The sequence below is a fragment of the Stenella coeruleoalba genome (genome assembly GCF_951394435.1).
Source record: "Stenella coeruleoalba genome assembly, chromosome: 8".
Taxonomy (NCBI): domain Eukaryota; kingdom Metazoa; phylum Chordata; class Mammalia; order Artiodactyla; family Delphinidae; genus Stenella; species Stenella coeruleoalba.
Genome location: NC_137154.1, coordinates 49602071 through 49628528, shown reverse-complemented (window position 1 = coordinate 49628528; position 26458 = coordinate 49602071). Strand labels below are relative to the sequence as shown.

Genomic DNA, 26458 nt, shown 5'->3' with positions numbered 1-26458 from the left:
CCAAATCCTAAGCAAGTGCCAAGGCTTGAGTCACAGAGAAGAGTCGGATCCTGTCCCTGTCCCCCTGGAACTCCACCTTTGTTAGAAGAGACTGACACAGGAACAGAGAATATAATGTGAGCACTAGAAGGCATGCTCCATGAACACAGGCGCTTTGGGCAGGCAGACCGGGTGGGGAGACAGTGTGCCAGGCCATGTGTGTAAAGTCCAGAAAGTCAATCAGGAAACTCCAAGTATTTCCCTGTGGTTGGTGAGGCATTCCCCCAACCCCTGCTCCACTGCCCTGGGCTTGGAGTGGGTGTCAGGCTCTGCAAGATCTTGCACGACAGACTTGGACTTGTGTTGAGTCCAAGGGAAGATGTGGGATGCTTCTAAGAAGCGCACTGATTGTGAGCTTTGTGTGTTAGATTACTATGACTGCTGTAAAAAGGCAAGATTGAAGAGAAATGCCTGAGGGCAAGGAGATCACTGAGGTGGCCTCTATCTCCTCCACCAGGATTGAGCTCCACTCTGCTTCGGTTTGTGAAGGTATAAGGTCCCTTCTTCCAGTAAGTCTCAGATCCCTAGTCCAGGTTGGGTGACACACCCTCTGTATGTCGCCAGCCTTGGCACCAGGCAACTGGGCCTATCGGTGTGTACTCTTGGAGCATAGAGCCTGTATCCTACTCGCCCCTCTAAAGGCATTTAGGAGAGTATTTCATGACGGCAGTTGGTATAAATTCGCTCACTGGCCCACAAAGGTAGCCTGGCGCCCACGGGAACACATACTACACTTAACACGAGGGCTTCTATAACCGTCAGTGGGAGTCTCCGGCTGAGACCCGGAAGAGGCTGAAGTCATATGATCCGCCCCTCCCTTTCCTTGCATCACGTGTCTCACGGCCTGTCACGCAGCGTGTGCCTTCCCATTGGTTGGCTAAGATCACGTGGTAGGGGCGGGGCCGGAAGCCGGGGTTCCGGCGGCAGCCGCGGCGGCTAAGCTCCTCTGGGAAGGGGTAGGCGCGGGGGCGGTGGTTACTTGCTGGATGCAGGCGCGGGTCATGTGACCGGAAGGGCTCCTGACGGACGCCGTCCCTCCTCGGCGCGGCCTGAGCGCCCGGCCCGACCCCCGCCATGGGGTGCTGCTACAGCAGCGAGAACGAGGACTCGGACCAGGTGCGGCCGCCGCGGGAGGGGCTCGGGAGTGAGGGCAGAGATCCTGGGGCATGGGGCCCAGAGAAAAGGCTGCAGAAGAGGGTCAGCAGGACTTCAGGGCTCACTGAGTACGGGGGCCCGGAGAGGACAGATTACAGAGGAGACGCCGGGCCGGGCTGCTACCCCTTTTAAAGCCTCATTTCTTTCTGCACAGCCCCTGTGTTGGGATGTGCAGGCAGCCGCGTGTCCCGCTCGCTCGCGCGCCTTCCATCTTTCCCTACCTTCAGACGTTTACAATTTCAAGGATCCTCAGCCTAGGTCTCGGGGAAGCACTTTCTTCTCAGCTTCCTTCTCTGTGTTTTGTATTAGCGGGCTTTGTGAATCCATTGTAAAGGTGGGTAAGCTGAGGCTCTGAGTTAGAGTGTCCCGATATGAATCAGGAATCTGTGTATACTCTGAATCCCTGGGGTTGAAGAAGGAAGGTCACTGCTGATCTGGGGTCGGAGAAGGCCTATGGAAGTTGGTGTCATTTGAGTTGATCAGTGAAGGTTTTAATAGACACAGTGAGGACATCAGGACCTGTGGGAAGTTGGAAAGCAACAAATCGGGTTTAGCTCTGGCTAGATTGGGGGGAAAAGAGAGGTGGCCTGGGGAGCTCAGTTTGGCCTGCCTCAGTGCAGTCCCTACCTGGGGCCTCAGGGTTCCTCTAGCTAGAAGGGTGTTTGTCCTGGGAATTTGGCTGTAGATCTGATCCTTTTGCAGAAAGGATTAGGCTGGGAAGGCCTGTACAGTTTTAAATTCTGTCTCTTCCCCTTGGTGTATTCTAACTTCCTGCCACACTTAAATCCTTGCCCTGCCTGCCTGACCTCCTTTGAGGAGGGGAAGACCTTTTCAAGGATGAAGTCTCAAGTTGTTGGCCACTTGCCTTTTTGGTTACCTCTAAGCCTGGATTGTATATTTCAACACATATAGAGACAAAAACTGTAGAAAGGTTTCAGCAAGTAGCTCACAGTCCAGTGGAGTAGATGGTCACAGAAACGGATTATATCACTGGTAAATGGGAAGTAGGTCTTTCCCCAGTGACTCATGTTAATCTATTTTGGGTCAAGGACTTAAGCTGGGGAAAATGTCACTTGTGTGAGAGGCATGGGTGGCCCCTGGGCCTCATTAAGCCTCCAAATGCCCAGTGAACATATACATATGTCTGTGCCTTATGTTAGGCATGCCATACAGCCAGTACTTCACACTTCACTCCAGCCTGTTAGAAATAGGAGGCAATATATCCCTGCCTACTGGGAAAGCTATGGTTTAATGGGAAATTGTCCCTTAAACCATAATATGGACTCTTGGAGGGAATGAGTCAAGGGTTAACTCTTTATGAGAAAGGATACCAGCTTCTAGCTGGAATTGCGGTTTTCTTGAATCTCCACCTTCCCCTTGATGGGCTTTCATTTCTGTTTTTAACCCCCAGAGATGGTGCTTGATCAGTCCTGGGTGATTTGAGGCCTCACGTGGAGAAGGTCTGCTTACTACCTGGTCTACAAGCCAAAACCATTCACTGTCCCCTCTTTCGGGTCTTGGGCAGGCCCCTCTCACACTCTCATATTGGACCCTTTGTTATAATAATAAAGAGAAATGTATAACATGTTACAGTTTTCAAAGACCTTTTACAGTTATCCCACTTGATTCTTGCCAAAACATCTGTCATATAGGTACCAGTTATGTCTATTTAAATGTGAAGAAAAACTTCAGAGAGGCTAAGTGATTTAGCCAAGGTTACAGAGCTGGGAAGTGCCACAGGCAAGGTATTTTGATGACAAGTCATGTCTTTATCCGTTGGGCAGACTTGTGTCTTCTAGCTGTGCCCACAGACCAGGTGGCTAGTGATACGCCACATACATGTCTGTGCTACAGTAGGCAGTGAAGCTCTGACTCCCAGGTTGACGTTGACTCCAGGACAAACGTTGGTGTGAAAACCTCCCCCATGCTCCAGTCACCCTTTTGGGGATGGGGTGATGTTATTTGTCCGCTCTAATTGTGGTAGCATGGCCTCTTCCAGGAGTCTAGGTCTCAGGAAAACAACCTTGTTCTTGGAGAACCCCTTATCCTGCAGGAGGATCTGTCTGAATTGGGGCTGGGGAAAAGATGGACATATAAGAAGAAGCAAACTCCGGCTTCATTATGGAGCTGGCTTTCCTTAGAGATAGTTTAATCTTTGGCAAACATCTTGTTTTTAGTACTTAGCTTGTGTTTTAGGGGGTCGGGGTGTCTAGGAGTTGGGAGCTGATGAGGAAGAAGCCCATAGCTTCTGTCTCATGCTCTTGGGAACTGGGGACATGGGCAACCTAGGCTTGAGACAGAAGAGTAACGTCAAAAGGCTGGCCCTGCCTAGGGCAGGGCAAGCAGGGTAGGAGGAAGTATCCTCTGTGAGGAGAGTTGTGGAGTTGTGGGCAGGGGAGCTGGGAGCCTGCAAGTGTGAAAGTCTGGTAGGAACTGAGATAGGCCTGAAACGGAACACTAAGGAGTCCAGTGGTCTGGCACTGAGGGCTGGTGAGTCCGCTTTAGCCAGGATGCACCCTTGTCTCTGGTTTTGTCCTGGGTACCCTTGTTCTTTATGCTTTGGATAGATACCCAGCATATCCACTTATCCAGTTTGCAGCTGACACAAAGCCAGCAGGGATTTGCAGCTGATGGGCTCAAGGCAGGGTTGTATTCAGAAAGATTGCAGTAGATAAGAACAAGGGGCTAAAACGAGGAGAAATAACACATAGAATTATACAGGACCAGGGAGACTTGGTTTGGTCCCAGGTCAGTTCTGGGGGTTGTAGTGATTAGCATAGGCTAGCAGAAACAGGGCTGCTGAAACTAATGAAACCACATTCACAGAGGTGTGGTGGCTTGGCAAGGGAGGGAACAACTCCAACTTTTCAGGTAAGGATACACCGGGAGCACCAAGTTTGGTTCTGGGAGTCCCACACAAAGAGAGCATCGGAAGAGAGGAGAGTGATCACCTGAGAGTAGAAGGGACCTGCCCTCAAGAAGGGACACTTGGGGACTTCCCTAGTGGTCCAGTGGGTACGACTCTGCACTTCCAATGCAGGGGGTCTGGGTTCGATCCCTGGTCAGGGAACTAGATCCCGCATGCACGCCGCAACTAAGAGTTTGCATGCCACAACTAAGGAGTCCGCATGCCGCAAGTGAGACTTGGTGCAGCCAAAATAAATAAATAAATGTTTAAAAAATTAAAAAAAATAAAATAAAAGAAGGGACTTGGGAATTTCCCTGGTGGTCCATTGGCTAAGGCTCCATGCTCCAAATGCATGGGGCCCAAGTTCGATCCCTGGTTAGGGAACTAGATGCCCACATGCCGCAGCTAAAGATCCTGCACGCTGCAACTAAGACCCAGTGCAGCCAAATAAATAAATAATTTTTTAAAAAAAGGGCTTCCCTGGTGGCGCAGTGGTTAAGAATCCGCCTGGCAATGCAGGGGACACGGGCTTGAGCCCTGGTCTGGGAAGATCCCACATGCCGCAGAGCAACTAAGCCCGTGTGCTACAACTACTGAGCCTGCACTCTAGAGCCCACGCGCCTAGAGCCCATTCTCGGTAACAGGAGAAGCCATGGTAATGAGAAGCCCATGCACCACAACGAAGAGTAGCCCCCACTCGCCACAACTAGAGAAAGCCCATGCGCAGCAATGAAGCTCCAACGCAGCCAAAGATAAAATAAATAAATTTATTTAAAAAAAGAGAAAAGAAAAAGAAGGGACACTCGGACTGTGGGGCCCAGAGTTTGCAGCTGGAACTCCTGTCCTGAGATAATATGAGGAATGGCCATTGAGAGGTTGGACTTGCTTTTCCTTGGGGCCCAGGGCCTTGTCTGGCCTCACAGGGCCTCTCCATCCTGGGAGCAGACAGCCTTGCTGGGGAGGATCTGGTCTGGGGGATTAGGAGGGCCATTCTTGGGCTCCTGACTTGTATTAGTTTCTCCTCTACACCCCACTGTTTTGGTATTTTCCGTTTTGGTATTTTCCACCTCCTCTGTCTTCCAGTCTCCAATATCCTTTCTCTGCTGGGGGCTGGACCATTTTCTTTTTTCTTTTTTTTAAAATTTATTTATTTATTTTTGGCTGTGTTGGGTCTTCGTTGCTGTGTGCAGGCTTCTCATTGCAGTGGCTTCTCTTGTTGCAGAGCACAGGCTCTAGGCATGCGGGATTCAGTAGTTGTGGCACGGGGGCTCAGTAGTTGTGGCTCACAGGCTCTAGAGCGCAGGCTCAGTAGTTGTGGTGCACGGGCTTAGTTGCTCCGCGGCATGTGGGATCTTCCCGGACCAGGGCTCGAACCCGTGTCCTCTGCATTAGCAGGTGGATTCTTAACCACTGCACCACCAGGGAAGCCCTGGATCATTTTCTGAAGCTGCAGGGCTGTTACTAAATACCTGCTTTGTGCCTCTGCCCGTCTTTTCAGGGCCTCTAAGACTGCTTGGTTCCACTTTAATTCATCCTAGACCACCAGCTTAGCTTAGCTTAGCTTCCAAGGGCAGGCAGGATCTGAGTCTTAGAGCCGACATTCCGTACAGTTGGGCACTTGGGATATTCCTAATAAAAATATTTTTGGTGCTTAAAGGTCAGAGCTGGGCTGAGAAGAGAGCCTAATAAAGGTGGGTTGGACTAAGGGCCTCAGGGCTGATGTCTACCCCCATGGCCTCTCCTAGGACCGAGAGGAGCGGAAGCTGCTGCTGGACCCTAGCAGCCCACCCACCAAAGCCCTCAATGGAGCCGAGCCCAACTATCACAGCCTGCCTTCCGCTCGCACCGATGAGCAGGCACTGCTCTCCTCCATCCTCGCCAAGACAGCCAGGTGGGCATCACAGGACCGGGCCTGGGGCAGACCTCCTTCATCCATATTAAAGACTGGGATGGAGAGCCAGGCCCAGGACGTGGGGGATGGGATAAGATCAGTGGGAAGAGGTGCCTCTGGGCCCAGCCCTGCTCCCGTGGGCAGGCAGGGACACTGGTGTCAGATAGCCCTGGAGTTGGCACCTGGCAGTGAGTCTTGTTTGTCCATCTCGGAAGCACCTGTTATGTCCTCTCTGCCTCTTCTCCCCAAAGCAACATCATCGACGTGTCTGCTGCAGACTCCCAGGGCATGGAGCAGCACGAGTACATGGACCGGGCGAGGCAGTACAGGTGAGCCTCTGGCCGGCTGGGATCCCTCAGGCTGCTTGGGCCCCTCCCTTCCCCTCCCTCTGATCCAGCTTTGGAGCCTGGGCCCCAGTCCGGGCTTCTCCTTTGGGTGTGGCCTGGGGGGTGGCCCCAAGTCACTTGGGTGCCTCAGTAGATGGTCCTGTTGAGCCAGTTTGCCCCATGACACTCAAGGGTATGGAGACTAAAGGAGGTCGGCCTGGAGTGGGTTTGTGGTGAGCTGAGGCTCCTGTCACCTACTTCTCTGGTCTGAGGAAGTGAAGCTTGCCTGGGCTGGCTGGGCCGACTGTGGCCTGACTGCCTGTCCCCCCTCCTCCCCCTCGGCCAGCACCCGCCTGGCTGTGCTGAGCAGCAGCCTGACCCATTGGAAGAAGCTGCCGCCGCTGCCGTCCCTCACCAGCCAGCCTCACCAAGTGCTGGCCAGCGAGCCTGTCCCGTTCGCCGACTTGCAGCAGGTGAGCCACCCCTCGCCCCGCCCCTGCCGCTGGGTGGCAGCGAGGCACAGGGTTCGCCCCTCCACCTCAGAGGAGGTAGGGAAGTGGAGTTAGGGAGCCTGGTAGCCTGTGGGCCCTGCTCACTCCCACCTCACTCTTACTTTTCTTCTTCTCCCCATCCCCTCTCTTAAACCTTCATTCTTTTGCTACCCTTTGTTCTTCCCTTCTGTCTTTCCCATCCCTGCCTTTCTCTTTGGCTCCCTGTCCCCCATCATTCCCTCTCTGGCCACCCATCCCCTCCGCCTGCTTCCGGATCTCCCTTCTCACCTGTCTCTCTGTTCCTCTCTCCCGGTCCCTCTGTCCCAGGTCTCCAGGATAGCTGCTTATGCCTACAGTGCACTTTCTCAGATCCGTGTGGACGCAAAAGAGGAGCTGGTTGTACAGTTTGGGATTCCATGAAGAGAGGGGTCCCTGGACAGCTCTTCTTCTCCTCTCTTCACTCCGTCTCCACCCTGCCTCCCCTGGCCCCCAGCCTCACTGTGGCTTATACAGTATCCTAACCTGCTACTAATCACAGAAGAAAGTGGAGGAGGAGGAGAAGAGTGAGGCGAGAAGCCTGAGCAAGTGAGGATGGAACAGGGGAGGGTAGAACCATTTGGGACTGGCCTTCAAAGCCCTGGCCGCGGGTTGGGTGGGGGTCACAGGGACAGGGCCTGGTAGGTCTTCACTGTCACTGGGAAGGTGCAGGTGCCGGTGTGAGGGTGATCACTAGGGGGCCTCTTAGGACCCCCTGCCTACCCTTTCTTGGCCTCACTTCTGTCCCCCTCTCCCTGACTTGGTGCTCACATGCACCTCACGAGGGCTTGTGACCAGGGTCTGGATGAGCTTGAATTTGAATGAATTGAGTTTGTATTTCTAGCACCCTGGGTTTTTACATGTTTGGTTTTTTTTGTTTTGGTTTGGTTTGTCACCCTCGATAAAGGAAGTGTATCCATCTGTGTGCTGGTTCCAGCCCCTCTGTCCTGCCCACCCCACTACTACTTACTTCTGGCTACTCAGGTCTGTGAGCAGCGAGGTGGAGGATGGGGAGGGGGCATCTTCTAGGGACACTAAAAGGAATCAAGGAGATAAGGCTTCAGGGTTCCCAGGTCTTAGCTGAGACTTGGCCTGCACTAACCTCAGATATGATAAGACTCAGCTTGTCCCTCCTCCAGTGATGGGAACACTGTCAAAGCTGAACTTGAATCTGAGGCAGCTCTCACTGTTGTGGGTATTGCCTCAGGCTCAGTGGAATTACCAAGAAGCCTGGTGAGGGAGTGGATGTATGCAGGGAGACCAACAGCACCTGGTACAGAGTCAGCAGACACATAGTTTCAAGCAGAAGATTCTTTTTATCAAGTGAAATCTTAAGTAGAATCGTGATATGTAAACACGACAGTGGAACTACTCTCATCTGATTGATTGAAGTGAGGGGTTCAGAGGTCACAGCCCATCTTATTGGCCTCCTGTCATGGAAGCCTCTGAGGCATCTCCACAGAACCTTGGTGCTCTGCGAAGCAACTCTAACCTCAGGATATCTGACCTAAAGAGTGAAAAGGGGCCCAGACAGGTTAGATAAGTTTCCCAAGGCCATGCAATCAGCCCAGGTCTCCTGCGTCCCAAGCCAGCAGGCCTCTCCTTCCACTTCCTCCTTGTTCCAGTGAAGTAAGACCAGAGCTACAGGCGCTTGCCTGAGTTGGGGGGCATCTTTACATGGTATAAGAGACTTCTGCTGAACAGCTCAAATCATTTATTGTCAAACCAAGCTGAGCATCCCCAGGCCTTCAGGACTGCTGGGGTCCCTGGAACCTCACAGTGCATTGTGCTTGATCCAGACCTTCTGGGGTTTGATGTTCATGCGTTTCCACACTTCAGCTGTTGAACGGTCTGCCTTGGTGACCCCACTGAAGTCGAACGTGGTGATACGGGGCAGAGTGCACAGCACATATTGCCTGTGGGGAAGACTTGGGCTGGGGGTCAGGCCCCCTCCTAGAACCCCTTTCCCCCTCCACCAGTCGCTCCTATCTCCTCTGACTGCAAGGAATGGAGGGACTTGAGTAGAGTGTGGGGGAGACTGAATTTATCCTGACTGACATCAAGAAATGCCTAAAGCCCTCTACTCCCTTCCCTGGTCCAAGCATAGCAGAAGGATGGTGTTAGGTTTCTAACCCTAACGCTCCTCCTTTCCCTCATGGGAGCCCAGCGGAGCCCACCTCCAGGCAGGGCACTTACCTATACCCCTTCTCTTCCTCTATGGGGTTCCCATGGAGTGTCAGGCTGCGGAGCCGAGGGAGGACAGCCAGCTTGTTCACCTCTCCAAGGCGCTGGATGCTGTTGCCATGGAGATAGAGCACACTCAAGTTGAAGAAAGTTGTCAGGACCTGTTGGGGAAGGAAACCGGAAGCTAGACTGGACAGAGCCGTGTATCTGTGCTCAGGACTGACTTGTGGGCAGAGAAGGAAGAGTTTGGGGAATGATTTGTCACCCCCAGAGCCGTACTAGATTGATTCCAACCTACTTTTATTTGCCTTTGAAGGGGTACAGGGGCACCACACTGACAGAGCACTGTGATCCGAGGGGCAGAAGGTATGGGCCTGGGTCCTATCACTGCCACTGACTTGCCAGGTGCCTGGGCTCTCCTGCTTCTCCTTGAGCCTTAGCTGTCCCTTCACTGAAGACCATTCCAGCTTTGGTGTTCTAAGATTCTATCACAACAGGGGACAGGGGACAGCATCATGCTAGGTACATAAGAGCTTTTAAAATAGTAGTTAAATTGAGATCAGTGCACCTGGGGAACAGTTTACAAGTCATACTCTAACTCCTTTCCCCTCTAGCACAGATCCTGGATGAAAAGGGGCCAGTTTTGTTTGTTTCTTAAAATTTAGCCTGAGTTCATGGAAAGTTAACTGCTGTACTTTTAGTACCTACCTCTGCAAAAGAACTTGGCACAAAGCACAGTGGGTGCCCAATAATAAGCTACGATTTTACTTCAGCCTCCTATGTGAAGGCTTGCTATGTGCCGGTTGCTTTTCATTTGTTCTCATTTAATCCTCACAAAATGTTTATAATGCTGGCATATTATCCCCATTTTTCAGACAGCAAGGCTGAGGTTTTGAAAGGTTAGGAGCTTGCCCAAGGTCACAGTCTGAGGCAGATCTAGTATTTGAACCTATATCTATTTGAGCCCACAGCCATGTGCTTTGCAGGGCACCATGCTGCCTCACTACTTCCTTGATAATATGTGGGAGGTGGAGAGGCTGGGGACTGGACAAGGTGGCTTCAGGTCCACCCTCTGGACTCACAGGGTCAATGGAAGTCAGGTCGTTGAAGGACAGGTCAATCCAGGCCAGGTTCTCTGGATGCTCCAGAAGCTGTGAAACCACATGGTTGAAGTCTCTGAGGTCATTGAGGACGTTGTTGTTCAGCCACAGGGACTGAGATATAGACTTCCCTGACTTTGCGTGCCTTAGTGGTCGTAGCCCTGTCCGTGGCTTCTCGTTTAACAGATCTGTGGGGACAGAGTGAACTTTGGGTATGTCATCTTTGCTTTTCTGGCTCGGGGTGGGGGGTGGCAAAGGAACAGAACTGGGAGAATTTGTAGCTAGAGGAGCTGGCAGGGCCAGAATCCCATGCTTGTGTCCAGTGCGACTGTATGCACTGCTCCCCAGGCCCCAGCAGTCAGAGTGAGCTTGGATTAAGGGTCAAAGACTTCACATCCCAAACTCTTGGTTTGGGTCACGTGCTCCTCTCAGGTCTATTGTATCATTGGGTCCTCTGTATACCACCCCTGTGTGGGAGTTGGAGGGAGGCAGATTTTATAGATGAGGAAACCAAGAAGCAGAGGTGTTGGACTTGAGCCAAGATGCTGAAGCACAAAATCCAGAATTATCCACTGGTAGAGCCTATAGAATTCACTTCAGTGTCACACACTCTTGATGTCCTCTCCCTCTTCCATTAGTATTGAGTATCTGCTGTGTGCCAGATACTGGATATACAATGGTGAACAAAATGAGAGATAAGCTCTGTATGAATAATAGAGCAGGGGTGAAGCAGATGTTTATGCCTTGGAGGAGCTCAGATGGGAAAGATGAAAACAAACGGTGAATATACTATAATAAATGCTATTTAAATTGTGGAAGCACGGAAAAGGGTCTCCTAACCCAGTTTGGGAGCTTAGGGAAGTTTCCCAGGGAAGGTGAAGCCTGAGCTGGGTATCTCAGTGGGTTAGGAGACGTTAACCAGGCAAAGAAGGGTGGAAAGGGTGAGAAGAGCATGAGCAAAGTTACAGAGGTATGGAATAGCATGGGCACACACACACGTACTACACAAGGGGGCAAGGAGGGAAAAGGAGACACAGAGCCTTGAAAACCAGGCTGAGCATCTTAGACTTTATCCTGTAGAAGATGGGAAGCCACTGTAGGGTTGAAAGCAAAGGAGATGATACAGCTCTCTCAATTCAGAAAGATCACTGAAGGTTTAGTGTGGAGCATGGATTGTAGGGAGTGGGTGGGACTGGAAGACCAATTTGGCTCTTTCAGTCATTTAAGCAAGGATGAGGGACATACAAACAGCATGACTTGATGGTTGACTAGATGCAAGGGTAGAATAATATTCAAGGGTGTTGGGACTTCCCTGGCGGTCCAGTGGTTAAGACTCTGCACTTCCAACACAGGGGATGCAGGTTCAATTCCTGGTCTGGGAACTAAGATCCCACATGCTGTGTGGCGCGGTTAAAAAAAAAAAAAAATTCAAGGGTATTGCCCAATGTTCTTGATGACTGGTGAGATGCCAGTCCTATGAACTGATACAGGATTAAGAAAAGGAGAAGAGGGACTTCCCTGGTGGTCCAGTGGTAAAGAATCTGCCTTCCAGTGCAGGGCACGTGCATTTGATCCCTGGTCGGGGAACTAAGATCCCACATGCCGCAGGGCAACTAAGCCTGCGCACCACAACTACTGAGCCTGCGTGTCTCAACTAGAGAACCCGCGTGCCGCAAACTACAGAGCCCGCACACCACAACTAAAGAGGAAAAACCCACACGCCACAACTAGAGAGGAGCCCACACGCTGCAGCAAAGAGCCGCGTGTGCCGCAACGAAAAGATCCCACATGCTGCAATGAAGATCCCGCGTGCCACAACTAAGACCCCACGCAGCCAGAAAAATAAATAAATCAATCAAAAAAAAAAGAAAAAAGAAAAGTTGGGAAGGTGATGAGTTCAGGCTTGGCCTTGGCATATCTGAGGTTCCTATAGTACTAGAAAGAGGAGAAGCCGAGTAAGCAGTTGGATATGAAGGAGACATAGACTTGAGAATCATTAGCATAGAGTGTATACAAGTTAGAGAAATAGATAAGATTCTTCAAGCAGAACGAGGGTGGGGGGAGGGGCATCCATTAAAGAAGTTAAGAACCAGGGCAGGGAGAACCAGGAGGCTCACAGTCTCAGTGGCAGAGTCAGAACCATACACCAGCTCTGGCTGAGGTGACTAGATGCTTCCTGTTGCCTCTATGCCTTTAGTTACTTGTCTAAAGCTGCCTCTCAGAAAGGAAGTAGTACTTTCTGAACTGGTCCACTTGTCTTCACCCTCTCCTCAGCTCTTACTAGACACACTTCTCTTCCACCCCCACCCAGCTTGAACTTTTTCTCCTCAGCTGCAGGTCAGGCAGCATCCACCAGGTGGCTCTCTGTCTTGGTCCGGGAGTGAGTGGACCCACAGTTGGGGCCTGAGGGTGGGGGGGAGGTGGCAGGAGGGTCATGAAGCGGAGTACCCCAGCTCGTGAATAAACCCTAATCCTGACCCCCAGCCTCACATCGCCTGACTGCAAACCCTGAAATGAAAAGAGAGATGAGTAAAAGTTAAGATCAAAATAAGCCCACCTACGGACTAGCCTCCAGTCTGGTGAGGCAGCAGCTTGGGGAATGCCAGCAAGCATGGGCTGATCCCCAGCTCAGGGGGAGCCACTGGGGATGGCATTGCCTAGAACTTGAGGCTGCCTGGGATTGCTGTTATCATGGGTGGAGGAGGGTGTCCAGGCTGCTCTCCGCAGACTCCATCAGAGCACTGCATTGCCTGAGGATCTGTCAAAGCTGCCCTGTTCAGAGTAGGCCAAGGCGGGTCTGGAAATTGGACCACAGATATCAACACTCAGAGAACTAGGGGTTGTCTAGCCCCAGGAAGATCTGGGGAAGACATTATTCTGTCTTCATATCTATGAAGGGTTGCCATGCAGCTTTTCCCACGTGTCCACAGAGAACACGTGTTTGATGTGAAGAACTTTCTTGTGTCATTCCTCACCCTGTAATGGAAGGGCTGGTAGGTGTGTGGTATGGGACTCCCTTAACTGGGTTTGTGAGCAGTTAGAGCACTATGGGTTGGAGGTAGTAGACTGGATGCCTTCTAAAGTCACTGCCATTTCAGATTCTATGATCCATATATTGATTAATTCAGGAAATAGTGTACCAGGTACCCCAAAACTCTACCCTGTCCTCTAACCCCAATTTTAAGTAAGTGTGCCAAATGCCCTGGGGAACCTGAGGGGACTGGCCTTTTGGGGCTTAGATGTGCCTCTCCTTCTCCCTTCCCCACTCAGCAAGGAGCATATGCCTGGCATACGTGTACAGACCTAAACACACATATATAGAAGGCTTAATAATAGTGGGTGCTCAAGATTTAACTGTTAAATGAAAGACAGGGCATCTGTGCAGATTATGTTTTGTGCTGTGCAGTTATCCTTGGTCATAGTAACTTGTCTCTCCCCTCCTTCTGAGGACACCATAGAGGGCTAAGCCACACTCCCCACTCAGATCTAGGAATTCTCAGGGTAGGTAGGAGCCATACGTCTCTCCTTCCTCTGTCACCTCAGCTATCTTGTACATAGCCATTATTGCAGCTAAAACCCTGTGAAACATGGACTACATCAATCAGAAGTGACGCTGTGCATAATAAAGGAGGATCACGGCAAGTGGGTGTGTGCTATGAGAGAACAAATGGGAGTTACTGTTGTAGCTGACGGCAACCCAAGTAGTAAGTACCCTAAACCCAAACCCAAGTAGTATCCAGTACCCTTGATAACTATTCATGTGCTTCCTGAACTTAAAGGTGGCCGCTGCTTGCCTAAGAGAGTCAACCAAAGCCAGATAATGGCTCTAGGTTATGTTGATGCCAACCTGTGTTCTGTGAAGGCAGACGTACTGATGTGTTTATGAGAGCAGATAACAAAGACAGCAGAACTTCCCTGGGAAGAAGCACATTCTCTTGAGAATATGATCTTGATGAGAGCCTCCCTCTGTCCCCTCCTGAAAGGTACTAGCTGCCCATTTACACACACACTGAATGATAAAACAGGAATGAGCGTGGGCAGTGCTGGGACCTGTAATAAGTGTGGGTGATAATGGAATAAATTTGGATATGACTGAAATGAATATAAAATTTGTCAATAAATATTTAGACTGGAAACATGCCAGTTTGTTAATAACAAGACCTTACATGTTTTACCAGTGATCAGAACAGGCTTGTGTCCTCAGAGTGGGTTCTGCCTGTTGGCTGGACTCTGTAGCAGCCTGTGTTTTCCTTTCATTAGTCTCTTCTCTCCAGGTAAAAAGTGGAGAATATACTATTGGCTGATAGACTGGCTCTCCTGTTTTCTTCCACCTGACTGTCTTGCTGTAGCCTGGCTTCTTTTGAAGATCATCAGTTACCCTGAAAGCCCCCTGGGTCCTTTCAGATTTGCTGGTAATTTTTTAAAAGGCCAAACTCTTCCACTCCCACCTTCCTACCCACTACTCTCCCCAAAACAGCAGCAACAAATATCCCATATGCTTATGCAAAGAATCTCTTCAGGCTTTTAAGTAGAAGACTGGCTTCTCCCTAGGGACCACACCCATCCTGCTGCCATGGTGAGTGGAATGCTGTGCTCTGGGGGCTGACCTTGGGTCACGTGGATGTTTCGGAAGGAGTAGTCCACAGGGGGCTCTTGCACCGAAGTGTTCGTATAGTCCTGTTTGTTCATAACTCAAGCCATCATTTGTCAGGTGGAAGCATGGGCCCTGGGAATCCGGGTTCAGCCTGGGAGGACAGAGAAGGACTGGTGTTTGGCCCTCAGGTTTCCTCATAGCTCTCCACGCCTGCTATATACCCTCCACTACTCCAGGTTTGCATGGCTGCATTTCTACTTTAAGATAACAATCATGATTCCTTGCATTTGTAGGGCACTTCCTACTTCTCTGAGCACCTTCACATCCCTTAGAGTTCATTGATAGTTATAATACCCATTTCTACTTTCCAAAGAAACTGAGGCCCCAGGGTGAAAGCACTTGCCCGAAGTTAAGCCAGTGAGTCAGCTGTGGACTACAATCCTAGTCTTCTGAATCCTACTCTGAGTCCTTTTCTGCTACTCCATAGTAGTTGCCATGAAGGCTGTCTTTATAGCTACCCTCTGGTGACATCAACTGGGCTATTCTATTGCTTAACAAACCCCTGAGGGCCTGCACTGGATCTGGTGTCTGACAGCCCTTTGCAGTCTGACCCATATGGGGATTTGCTACCTTCTCTGCTCACCTTGTCTGTCGGCCCCATTATCTTTTCATCGGAAGACCCTACTTTCAGCTACGTCCTGAATGTAGTCATACATATATAAACATACATACATATAAGACCAGAGTCTGCCTCACTCTCACTCACCTGTCACTGATGCCTGAAACTCCACCATTAGGGATTCATTCCTTTGGGTTCAGGGATTGTTCCCTGTTAAAATGGAAATACCCCTTGAGAGGGGTGAACACAGTGTTATCAGTCATTTACAATGTGGTGTGAATTGTCTTATCAGATCCTTTCCAATTTATTAGCTCAAATAAAGCTGAGAATTTTTCGACTGGGCAGAGCCATGAGAACACCACTCACCTGTGAAGAGGAGAGCTGACACAAACAAAAGACAAATAGACTGACAAATACATGTCCCAGTCAACCTCCCCTTCTCACTTCATCCACTACTGTCACCTCCTTTGCATTTACTACTTTACTTGCTTTCCAAAAGGATTTGAGGTATTTTATGGTAATAACACACTCATAAAACAGGATGATTTGTAGAACAGAGCTGTCCAACAAATATAATGAACATCACAAATGCAAGCCATGTGTATATATTTTTTCCACATATGTAATTTAAAATTTTCTAGTAGAAAAGTCAAAAGAAACAGGTGAGGTTATGTTTAATAATATATTTTATTTAACCTAATATATCCAAAATATCATTCAACATATAATTGATATTAAAATTTGAGATACTTTACACTTACAGCACATCCCAACTGGGACAAGCTACCTGTCAAGTGCTTAATAGCCACTTGTGACTAGAGGCTACCATACTGGACAGTACAGATATAGAAAATGAAAACATGGAAGAGAAAGATTAGAAGCCAGAATAAAGGAAGAGAGAGAGATGAACCAGGGAATTAGGAAACTATGCCTCTATTTATCCCTGAAATTCCTGGCAACTAAAGCAAAAGTGGAAACCTTAGTATATGTGGTTCTCATCATTCAATTCAAAGAAACAATTTGTATCCAGAGACTATGAAATTCACAAATGTTCTTAAAATGGAATTCCTCTTAAAAAACCATGGACCTGAGAGCTTATAATTCAGCTTAAGCTTAACACAGTCTAGGTAAATGCCTTTTTTGGTGACTTAACATATGAAGGATAGAGTTTAACAGGTTTAGAGGAATGGAAAGTGAATGTCTTCCTCTCAAAAAGCAGCAGTCTCAACTGAGCTTTGGGTAAGTGATGGCTTGAGTCACTTCACAGATGAATTCTCTGTCAAGTGTGAGACTGGCCTGATGGGCATGGGTTGTTGATTGGGGAGACCTGAATCTTTGGATATCAAATCTACAGACACAACAAAGAATACATTATTCTTTTGTAGAAATAGAGGAAGCTGGCTTGCTTCTCACCTAGACGCGTCCCACTTGAGAACCCACAAGAAGTTTGATGCCTCTGAGCAAGACTGGATACTTTTCTCAAGTTGGGACCCCAGAGTTCAGCACTACAGGACATGGATTTTAGCTTAAAACATTTAAGGGCGGATTTTTACCATTAATCTTGACCATCAGAGAACCTCAGTGCAGTTCCAAAGGACTTCTGATTTTGTGTAGCACCAGCTCCTGAAGCATTTTTCTGGATGAGTTAGTATTAAAAATAGAGCCCTGGGGCTTCCCTGGTGGCGCAGTGGTTAAGAATCTGCCTGCTGATGCAGGGGACACGGGTTTGAGCCCTAGTCCGGGAAGATCCCCCATGCCGCGGAGCAACTAAGCCCATGTGCCACAACTACTGAGCCTGCACTCTAGAGCCCACAAGCCACAACTACTGAGCCTATGTGCCACAACTACTGAAGCCTGCGCGCCTAGAGCCTGTGCTCCGCGACAAGAGAAGCCTCCACAATGAGAAGCCCGTGCACTGCAACAAAGAGTAGCCCCTGCTTGATGCAACTAAAGAAAGCCCGAGTGCAGCAACGAAGACCCAATGCAGCCATAAATAAATACATAAATAAATTTATTTATTTATTAAAGATAAAATGGAGCCCCAAGTAGTTCGACAAATTTGCCCGTTGGAAAGGGTTATTAGTCTTCTCCATTTAAACACCAGCCCAGGCTGTGAGCTAGTGTTGTGTCTTATTCATCATCTAACACAGAACCTGGCTTACAGCAGGCACTCAGGAAATGTTTGTGGGAGGAATGAATGAGAAACTGCCAAATACAAGGATTTCTGTTTTGGGGGTGTTGATGCTAAGCTGCACTTTCTAACAATTGGCTCCGAGGTTCAGCTATTTCAGTCCACACCTCATTCACAGTAAGATATTTAATTCAATTCTTCAAACATTTGTTCAGCGCCTGCTGCCCTATGCTTGACCAGAAGGAATGAAGCCAAGATACAAATAATAGAACCCTGTCTGTAAGGAGCACAGGAAATCCTGCTGGGTTGCTATTGATTGTGGCAAACCAGCCTGCATCCAGTTCTAAGAAACAGCTGCCTACTTAGTGAATACTCTCATGTTTCAGTACTCAGCTCTAGCATACCCTCTTTGATGAAGACTTTCTTTCCAGATAAAATTGATCATTGTGCCCTGTATCAGATTGATTCCCTTGATGAACTCTATCATGGTCTCCCCTGTATCCATCTCTTTTGCCCTCTTTGTAGTTCCATCCACTCTGATGCTGGGTTCAGCCATGCGACTTGCTTTGGCCAACAGGATGTTGGTAAACATGAAGCAAATAGAAGCTTAAAGAGAGGACTTGCCCTGTGCTCCTTGCCAGTGCCAAGAGAACATGGTTAGCCTGCTGGAGGGATATGAGAAACGTGTAGGTGAGATACGTGAAAAAGAAAGCCAGTGATCCCAGGTGAGGCCATCCTAGACTAGCCTATAGCCAGCCTACCCGAAGGCAAGATCACGAGAGTCACCCAACCCACATGTGACTGCAAACACATGAATGAGCCCTGCCAAGACCAGAAGAAACACATGGCTGACTCGGAGGCTTGGAAGCAATAATAAGTGTTCATTGTTTTAAGCCACCATGTTTTTGGATGGTTTGTTATACAACAATAACTAATTGATATATGCCCCCACTGTACTTTGAATAAAATTTCATCACAGCCTGTTTCCTTATCTGTAAAATGGAGACAAACCCTGTCTTGAGAGCTGTTGTATGTCCTGTAGCAGGTGTTCAATAAATTGAACCAGTTGTACTCTCTGTACTCATTTCTTTATAACCTACTTCCTGTTCCCTCCCTGTAAGCTTGAGGACAGGGAAAGAAGTCAGACTTCTTTCTCTCTTCCCACCATTACCCTGCACCAAGCCTGGGTATTCACTAAAGCCTTGATGGATAAATGGAGAAATGAAAGAAATGAAGGAATAAATGAATGATATCTTCAAGGTGTCACATAGTGAACCTGACTGCTGGGGAGAACTGACGAGCCTTGAGGTTGCCTTACTCGCTCCAGTGGCTATGTTTTTGGAGTCAGTCTTTCCCAGCTGCTGTTCAACCTCATCACCAGGAGCTAGTCAGACCCTAGCGCCTTCCTCATTTGTCTACGTTGACTGAATTGATGAATGACAGGGTTAGGGGCATACCTGCTCTGTTTTGGAGTTTTTCTTCTCCCGACTGGAAATATCATTTACTGTTTTCCTTTCTTTTTTTTTTTTTGCGGTACGTGGGCCTCTCACTGTTGTGGCCTCTCCCGTTGCGGAGCACAGGCTCCGGACGCGCAGGCTCAGCGGCCATGGCTCACGGGCCCAGCCGCTCCACGGCATGTGGGTTCTTCCCGGACGGGGGCACGAACCCGTGTCCCCTGCATCGGCAGGCGGACTCTCAACCACTGCACCGCCAGGGAAGCCCTACTGTTTTTCTTTTTTAATTTTAAAAGTTAACGTGATAGCTGAATAAAGTCAAACAACATAGAGAGATACATCAAGTGAAAACGAAAAGTGTGGCTCTCCATCTCACTCTCCAAGAACGCTCATGATTTACAGTTTGGGAATATAACCTCCTAGAAGACATATATAACAAACTTATGTATATTTTAAAATAAACACATACTTTCTGTTCCTTTGTAAAGCTACTTTTTTCTTTTCAAATTGTTGTAGACTCTCTTACCCTTTTTAATAGCTGCAGAGTGTTCCATAGAATTTGTGTGTACCCTACCTTAACTTTACTTGGGCTCCCCCGGTGATGCAGTGGTTAAGAATCCGCCTGCCTGTGGCACATATATACAATGGAGTATTACTCAGCCATAAAAAGAAACGAAATTGAGTTATTGGTAGTGAGGTGGATGGACCTAGAGTCTATCATACAGAGTGAAGTAAGAAAGAGAAAAACCAATACCGTATGCTAACACATATATATGGAATCTAAAAAAAAATAAGTGGTACTGATGAACCTAGTTGCAGGGCAGGAACAGAGAGAATGGACTAGAGGACTTGTAGTGGGAGGGGGAAGCTGGGGCGAAGTGAGAGTAGCATTGACATATATACACTACCGGATGTAAAATAGTTGGCTGGTGGGAAGCAGCAGCATAGCACAGGGAAATAGGTTTGGTGCTTTGTGATAACCTAGAGGGGTGGGATAGGGAGGATGGGAGGGAGGCTCAAGAGGGAGGGGATATGGGGACGTGTATGCATATGGCTGATTCGCTTTGTTGTGCAACAGAATCTAACACAGTATTGTGAAGCAATTATACTCCAATAAAGATCTATTTTAAAAAAAATAAGGCCTGGGAGTCAGAAGAAAAAAGAAAAAAGAATCCGCCTGCCAATGCAGGAGACACAGGTTCGAGCCCTGGTCTGGGAAGGTCCCACATGCCGTGGAGCAAATATGCCTGTGCGCCACAACTACTGACCCTGTGCTCTAGAGCCCACGAGCCACAACTACTGAGCCTGCGCTCTAGAGCCCGTGAACCACAACTACTGAAGCCCACGCACCTAGAGCCCGTGCTCCGCAACAAGAGAAGCCACCACAATGAGAAGCCCGCCCACCCCAATGAAGAGTAGCCCCCGCTCGCCGCAACTAGAGAAAGCCAGCGCGCAGCAACGAAGACCCAACGCAGGGCTTCCCTGGTGGCTCAGTGGTTGAGAGTCTGCCTGCCAATGCAGGGGACAAGGGTTCGAGCCCTGGTCCGGGAAGATCCCACATGCCGTGCAGCAAATAAGCCCATGTGCCACAACTACTGAGCCCGTGCGCCTGGAGCCCATGCTCCACTACCAGAGAAGCCACCGCAAAGAGAAGCCCGCGCACCACAACAAAGAGTAGCCCCCACTCGCTGCAACTAGAAAAAGCCCGCGTGTAGCAATGAAGAACCAACGCAGCCAAAAATAAAATTAAATAAATAAAATTATATATATAAAAAAACTTTACTGGGCTTCCCTGGTGGCACAGTGGTTGAGAGTCCGCCTGCCGATGCAGGGGACACGGGTTCGTGCCCCGGTCCGGGAAGATCCCACATGCCGCAGAGAGGCTGGGCCCGTGAGCCATGGCCGCTGAGCCTGCGCGTCCGGAACAGGCTCCGTAATGGGAGAGGCCACAACAGTGAGAGGCCCGCGTACCAAAAAAAAAAAACTTTACTTAATTTAACTTCATTTAACCAATCCCAAGTTGATGATGGAAATTTGTTTTTAGTTTTTGGAAATTGCTAACAATTGGAATTTGATTTGTTGATAGCCTGTCTCTTCTCTCTCTCAGGTAAGTAGCAACATTATGGCCCAGGAAGCTGTGAGGAATATTGAGATGAAGAGATCTGATAGGAGATTCAACAGCCTGGCCTAGTGAGGGTTTCTATTTATGGGCTACAGGTGGAAGAAAAACCAAAGACCGTCATGAAAAGTCTTCCACATAATCTAATGTATTCTGGGAAGTTATATTTCTAGGTGCCAAAGGTAGGCCCCAAATTCAAACTGGTTCCTGCCTATCTCTCTACTCCCATCTCTTATCCTCACCTCCAATTCTGCAGGCCAGCCAAATGCAACTACTCGGAGTAAGTTCCCTGCACCTGCCTCTGGGCTTCTGCACATCCAGCTTTCTCTGCTTGGAGTACAGTTTCTTCTTTTTGCCTTGCTAATTTTTAATGACTCAGCTCCGGTTTCCCTTTTTTCTGAGGAGCCTACCCTCATGCCCAAGTCTGGATGTGCGACTTCTCTTCTGGACTCCCATAACACCCTATATTTACCCTTGGTAGCACTCGTAACACTAGTATTATCTCCTTACTATCTGTGTGTACATAAACTCCACCAGGGCAGAAGCCATGTTTTTCTCATGGTTGTATCCTGACAGTGGAGGCAAGTAGTAGGTACTTAACAATATGTTAAACATTGCAACAGTGAATAACACTATAAAGGAGAGGGACACGACGTTGCTATAATTGAGGGATCTGAGCTGCTCTAGGCAGTCAGGGGAGATAGTCCTAAAGAAATGATTGAGAGGGACCTCCCTGGCGGTCCAGTGGTTAAGACTCTGTGCTTCCAATGCAGGGGCGTGCGGGTTCATCCTTGGTGGGGGAACTAAGATCCCACATGACACGCGGCTCGGCCAAAAAAAAAAAAAAATAGTGATCGAGAGAAATATGAAGGATACGTACAAATTAACTATGGCAGAGGGAAAAGATGAACATTCCAGGAAGAAATAACAGCATGTGCGAAGGCTCTATGGTAAGTGGTTACTTGAAATTTTGAAGACCTTAAAGAAGGCCATATAACTGGAAGGAGAGTGGGAGGGAAATGTATGGTTAGACTGGAGGCTGGAGAGGTGGGTAGGAGCCAAGCTGAGATGTTGCTTGATGCTAAGAGCAATAGGAATCCCAAGGTATATTTTTAATTGGGGGTATTGTGGGGAAAGTGAACAATTCAGATTTGCATTTTGAAGGATTACTCTGGTTGCAGTATGCAAAATGGCTCGGAGGGAAGGCAGGAAGGATGTGATGGTAGCTACGACTAGAGAAAAGATACTAGGAGTAAAGCTGACAGGATTTTATGATGGATGGGAAATGAAAGAGGTATTAAAGATAATGCTTGTTTTTTTGACTTCTGTAATGGTGGACAGAGGTGAGAACACTGGAAGAAATTCAGGCTTGGAGTACATAGGGATTATGAGTTCAGCTGCAAACATGTTGAGTTTGGATGTTTTTGAGATATCCTGAAGGAAATGTTGAAGATACAATTGGTTATATAGATCTGGAGCTTGGAGATGAGGGTTGGGTGGGGTTGGAGATACACACTCCCGTACATCTGCATATAGGTGGTAAATGAAGTTGTGGATGTGGATGAGAATATCCAAGAAGAGAATCTTAGAGTGAGGTGGGAAGTGGGCCTAGGACCAAGCATGGGGGAGCTTTAAGACAGTAAGTGGACCAATCAGGGCCAGCTAGGAGCCAGCCAGAAGCTAACTAATCATGGCAGCATCAGACATGGGTGCTGTGTTAGCAAGACTGTTTACTTCTTGTTTAGTTAAATCTGTTTGATTTCCATTGTCTTTAGTCTCTCTAGTTCTCTTTCCCCATTTAAACTTTCAAGGAAGGATCTGAAACCCATTCAGGCTGAAATGTAAATAACTCAATGTAGGCGATACAAGTTTCTTTTCCCTGGGGCAGTTTATCTTACTACTTTGAACAAGTCCTTAAGCTAGAGAGGCTGTAGGCTCAAGCTAGAGACTTGGCTGGAAGTTGGCAAACAGGGGTCTAGTCCTAGCTGTCACTGACTTGGTGTGTGGCCTCCAGCAAGTCACTGCTCCTCTCTAGGTTTCAGTTTTCCAATCTGTGAAATGGGGATAAATATCCTTGGACTCACCAAGCTCAAAAGAAAGACTGGATGTGAAGACACTGGGTAAGTTGTAACAGATCTGTCATGAAGACTGTAAAAGGAGTGAAGCTCTGACTGCAGAACTTGGAGAAGCAGACCACAGAGGAGGTGTAGGGAGAAGAGGTAATTTAAGGACAGGACCCCTAATAAGTATGTGTGGGAAGATCCTGCTGACTCTCTGAAAAGGAGGCTCTACCCTGGGGTCTTCCTGCTTGGAAGGAAAGGGGCAGTTCAAGCCCCAGAAAGTTTCCTACAAATCCAGAATTAGGGACTGTGATTTATTCTAATCTTACTCCCATGTCTTGAAGAGGGTCTCAGTCGACCAGAGGAAAACCAACCCTATGTCTGAAGGCGTTTCAGATCTCCCAGGATATGTCAGGGATTTGAGACAGTAGTATTAGGGGGTCCCATCTTTGTGATGGGGGAGGTTCTTAAGCACCCCCAAATCTGTCTGGGTTTGTGTCTCAGCCTTCCCTTCCCTCCCCGCGCCCGTCTATCCCATATGGGTTTGTGTCTTGTTCACTGCGAAAAGGGATTAAGGGGTAAGGGGGGGAGGTCTCAGGTCCCCCAGAAAGGAAGATCTTAGTCTTTCTGGGTGCCCCTCCCCTCTCCATAGAGTTCTTGTCCCCTAGAGCAGGTTTCCTGTTTTCCCGCCCAACTCACCCGCAGTTGCTTCCCCTCCAGCCTCTGCGTCCCACTATCTCAGGGTTACTCAGAGCAACTCTATGGTAACTACCTATGTCACTACGTCCCAGCTGAGCGCCGTAGGCGCTGCCGCGATGCCTACCGGGAGCTGTAGTCCGTCAGGGGCTGGGTTCCAAGGCCGCGGGCAATGCAGCGATTTGTACTTGCCTTCGCCCTCAAGCCGAGGGCCGGGGTCCGGAAGTTGTGACACCCTTTCTCCCTTTCCAGTGGCCCTCACACTTCCTTTTCCCGGGTCCTCCAGCGTGCTCTTGCGTGCGACGCCAGCCGACAGGGGCCAATTGAAGGGCGGCGCGAGGGGGCGGGGCCATAGTTTAAACTAATTGTGTGCTTACGGCGCTGGCGCGAGCCCGCGACCAACGCAATCCGGGGAAAGCCAGAGTAGGAGCGGGAGAGCGGGGCCAGGTAACCGCTGCTGGCGTGTGGTTTGGGCGCCTGCAGGGATGCCCGGGCCCAAGGGGGATGCTGGAGAGGCGGGTGTGAGCGGAAGGGCTCCTTCGTAACCGAGGCTGACTGGGGAGAGTCTATCTAGGGTAAGGTTTGTGAGGAGAGGGCCTTGTCCGAGGGGGAGGTGCCGGGCGTGCTTAGCGGGGAGGGTCTGTTTGGGGGCGTGTCCATGGAATCGTGTCAGAGGGCGACGCGAGTGCCGGTAATGCGGGTTCCTGAAAGGCTCGTCGCGGAGGGTTCCTGTAGTGGGAAGGCTTCGCCTATTATTGTTAACAATAGTGGTAGTAGTAATAAACATTTTCTCAACCCCAACGACGTTTGAGACATTGTGCCACACCCTTTATATGGATCTTTTTAATATTCCTAACAGCATTATTATACTTTATTACAGGTGGGCCATCTGAGGTTTATGTTCAGCTTGGCCAGGGTTGCATAGATAGTGCGTGGTTGGCTATACCGGGGTTTTTGTGGAGTTGGGCTTAAGTGGGGGGGGGAGGGGCTGTGTTGGCTGTGCGGGTTGTCTTGGACTAACGAGTCAGTTTATTTTGAGCCTCACTTTTCACTTATGATGTAAACAACGAATTTACCTGCCTTACCTACTTTCCTGGGGTTCTGAGGGTGAAATCAGGTAAGCTGTTTCTTGGAAGCATCTTGGAGAGTAAACATTTTTGACTATAAGTGATGTGACTGTGTGAAGGTTTTTGTTGGAAGAGAGCCCAGCTGGGTTGATGCTGCCTCTTCTGGGCGCCCTCTTTTGCTTACCCCTGAGATAGCGCTTTTCATCTGGTATTTGTTTGTCTCCCCTACTAGATAGAGACGGTGTCTTTTGTACCTCCATCCTCATGCCTATGCAGGGTGTGAAATGTATCATGGTCATTAACGTATGCTTTGAAATGAATGAGCTTACTTGGGCTGAAAGGGGATAGGAGCCTGGCTTTTCCATCTGTATTTAGTGGCTTTTGAACCTCTTACTATGTCCTCTTGCCTGGAAGGGCACTGCCTTCGAAAAATGTGATAGTACTTACTTTAACGCATGCTTACCTTTCTCTGGGGTCTGTTGCCTGGTCATGTTGTCTGGTCATGTGTTTCTAAAGTTCTGGATAACCAAGTGTGGTGAGCAGAAACCTTTGATGAGAAGGGAATTGGAGCTCTACATTGTGGAGATCTTTACTGCTGTGAATATATGGGAACCTTGAGGGAATGTTAACATCAAGTAAGGCATCTTTCAGCCAGCAGGGATGAATGTATGTGTTCCCTCCCTCTCTGTTCCTGTGGGTATTTTTCTCCTTCAGAGGAAGAGGAACATACTTCTTAGTAAAAGCTGCCAAAGTATTCTCTTCTTGGCCCAAGTTCAAGCAAGTGATGACTAATTGTAAAGCCTGAATTACAGTCTAAAGCCCCAAACTGTACTCCCCCAAACTAGAAGATCTTAACCAAAAGCTCATATAAGGAACAGTTCTATTTAGAATGTTCATTTTTTAATTTATGGAATATGGGAGTGGGAAGAATGCCTTGAACTAAAACTTGAGTTCTAGAACTGTTAAGATAGGGGAAAGCCCTGCCACAGATGGATAAACAGAGCTGATCAGGGAATGTTTTGACAGCTGTGTCTAATTGATAAAACCCTATGGTCAGTAGGTATGTCAGGGGTCATTTATTTCAGCCTCTTACCCAGTTTACATTAAACATATCGAAACATATTGTCCAGACTCAAAATGAGCATTTCCAAGAATGAGACCACTTCCAAAGGTAGTCATCTTAATGTTAGAACAATTCTAATAAATAATAATTGTTTTGTGCTGTCACTGATTATTTCATTTTACCCATATACATTTACTGTTTGTTTTTTCATTATTCTTTCTTGCGTTTTATCCCTTCTTTTTGTGTCAAATAGATGAATACATCCTTCAGTTTTTTGTTTTTTGGGGGTTTTTTTGGCCATGCCAGCGGCATGCGGGATCTTAGTTCCCTGACCAGGGATCGAACCTGTGCTCCCTGCAGTGGCAGTGCGGAGTCCTAACCACTGGACCACTGGGGAATTCCCCCTTCAGATGTTTTCTTAGTGAGGGTCTGTTAGTGGTAAATACTCTGTTGGAAAATATCGTTATTTCCTTGTCAGTCTTGATTGATAGTTTAGCTGCGTACTAGGCTTCCAATTATTTTTTT

The 26458-nt window shown here is 48.6% G+C and overlaps 3 protein-coding genes across 8 annotated transcripts in view; 2 read left to right on the top strand and 1 right to left on the bottom strand.

Annotated features, from left to right (window-relative positions):
- Positions 1 to 953: 953 nt before the first annotated feature.
- LAMTOR1 (late endosomal/lysosomal adaptor, MAPK and MTOR activator 1) lies at positions 954 to 19184 on the top strand. Of its 3 annotated transcripts, none has more exons than XM_079929084.1 (5): positions 954 to 1155; positions 5848 to 5993; positions 6245 to 6322; positions 6666 to 6792; positions 16729 to 19184. In XM_079929084.1, exons 1-5 carry the CDS (start codon positions 1114 to 1116, stop codon positions 16732 to 16734), a joined length of 399 nt encoding a protein of 132 aa, XP_079785210.1. In that variant the 5' UTR covers positions 954 to 1113; the 3' UTR covers positions 16735 to 19184. The 3 variants fall into 3 exon arrangements, with proteins under 3 accessions (XP_079785210.1, XP_079785208.1, XP_079785209.1); XM_079929082.1 differs by lacking the exon at positions 16729 to 19184 and adding an exon at positions 7146 to 7343; XM_079929083.1 differs by lacking the exon at positions 16729 to 19184 and adding an exon at positions 7138 to 7343.
- Positions 8604 to 24096, bottom strand: LRRC51 (leucine rich repeat containing 51). 3 transcript variants are annotated; one of them, XM_079929085.1, is made up of 6 exons: positions 23931 to 24096; positions 15491 to 15573; positions 14738 to 14875; positions 10113 to 10318; positions 9043 to 9191; positions 8604 to 8762 (listed from the first exon to the last, which is right to left on the bottom strand). In XM_079929085.1, exons 3-6 carry the CDS (start codon positions 14817 to 14819, stop codon positions 8621 to 8623), a joined length of 579 nt encoding a protein of 192 aa, XP_079785211.1. In that variant the 5' UTR covers positions 14820 to 14875; positions 15491 to 15573; positions 23931 to 24096; the 3' UTR covers positions 8604 to 8620. The 3 variants fall into 3 exon arrangements, with proteins under 3 accessions (XP_079785211.1, XP_079785213.1, XP_079785212.1); XM_079929087.1 differs by having other exon boundaries at positions 15491 to 15553; XM_079929086.1 differs by lacking the exon at positions 23931 to 24096 and having other exon boundaries at positions 15491 to 15805.
- An 86-nt stretch (positions 24097 to 24182) lies between these two features.
- Positions 24183 to 26458, top strand: part of NUMA1 (nuclear mitotic apparatus protein 1) — a 73176-nt gene continuing 70900 nt past the window's right edge. The window contains exon 1 of one of the 2 annotated variants that reach the window (XM_079929071.1): positions 24183 to 24250. The gene's annotated coding sequence lies outside the window, so the exon portion shown is untranslated. Of the gene's footprint in view, positions 24251 to 24292; positions 24379 to 26458 lie in introns of those variants that run through there. The other variant, XM_079929072.1, reaches the window with a different exon arrangement.

Coding starts and splice junctions, on each gene's coding strand:
- LRRC51 (XM_079929085.1), bottom strand. CDS start 14,819: ATGAACAAACAGGACTATACGAACACTTCGGTGCAAGAGCCCCCTGTG. Junction 9,192..10,112: donor ACCTGACTTCCATTGACCCT/GTGAGTCCAGAG, acceptor CTTCCCCAACAG/GTCCTGACAACTTTCTTCAA. Junction 8,763..9,042: donor GAGGAAGAGAAGGGGTATAG/GTAAGTGCCCTG, acceptor TCTTCCCCACAG/GCAATATGTGCTGTGCACTC.
- LAMTOR1 (XM_079929082.1), top strand. CDS start 1,114: ATGGGGTGCTGCTACAGCAGCGAGAACGAGGACTCGGACCAG. Junction 5,994..6,244: donor ATCCTCGCCAAGACAGCCAG/GTGGGCATCACA, acceptor TTCTCCCCAAAG/CAACATCATCGACGTGTCTG. Junction 6,323..6,665: donor GACCGGGCGAGGCAGTACAG/GTGAGCCTCTGG, acceptor CCCCTCGGCCAG/CACCCGCCTGGCTGTGCTGA.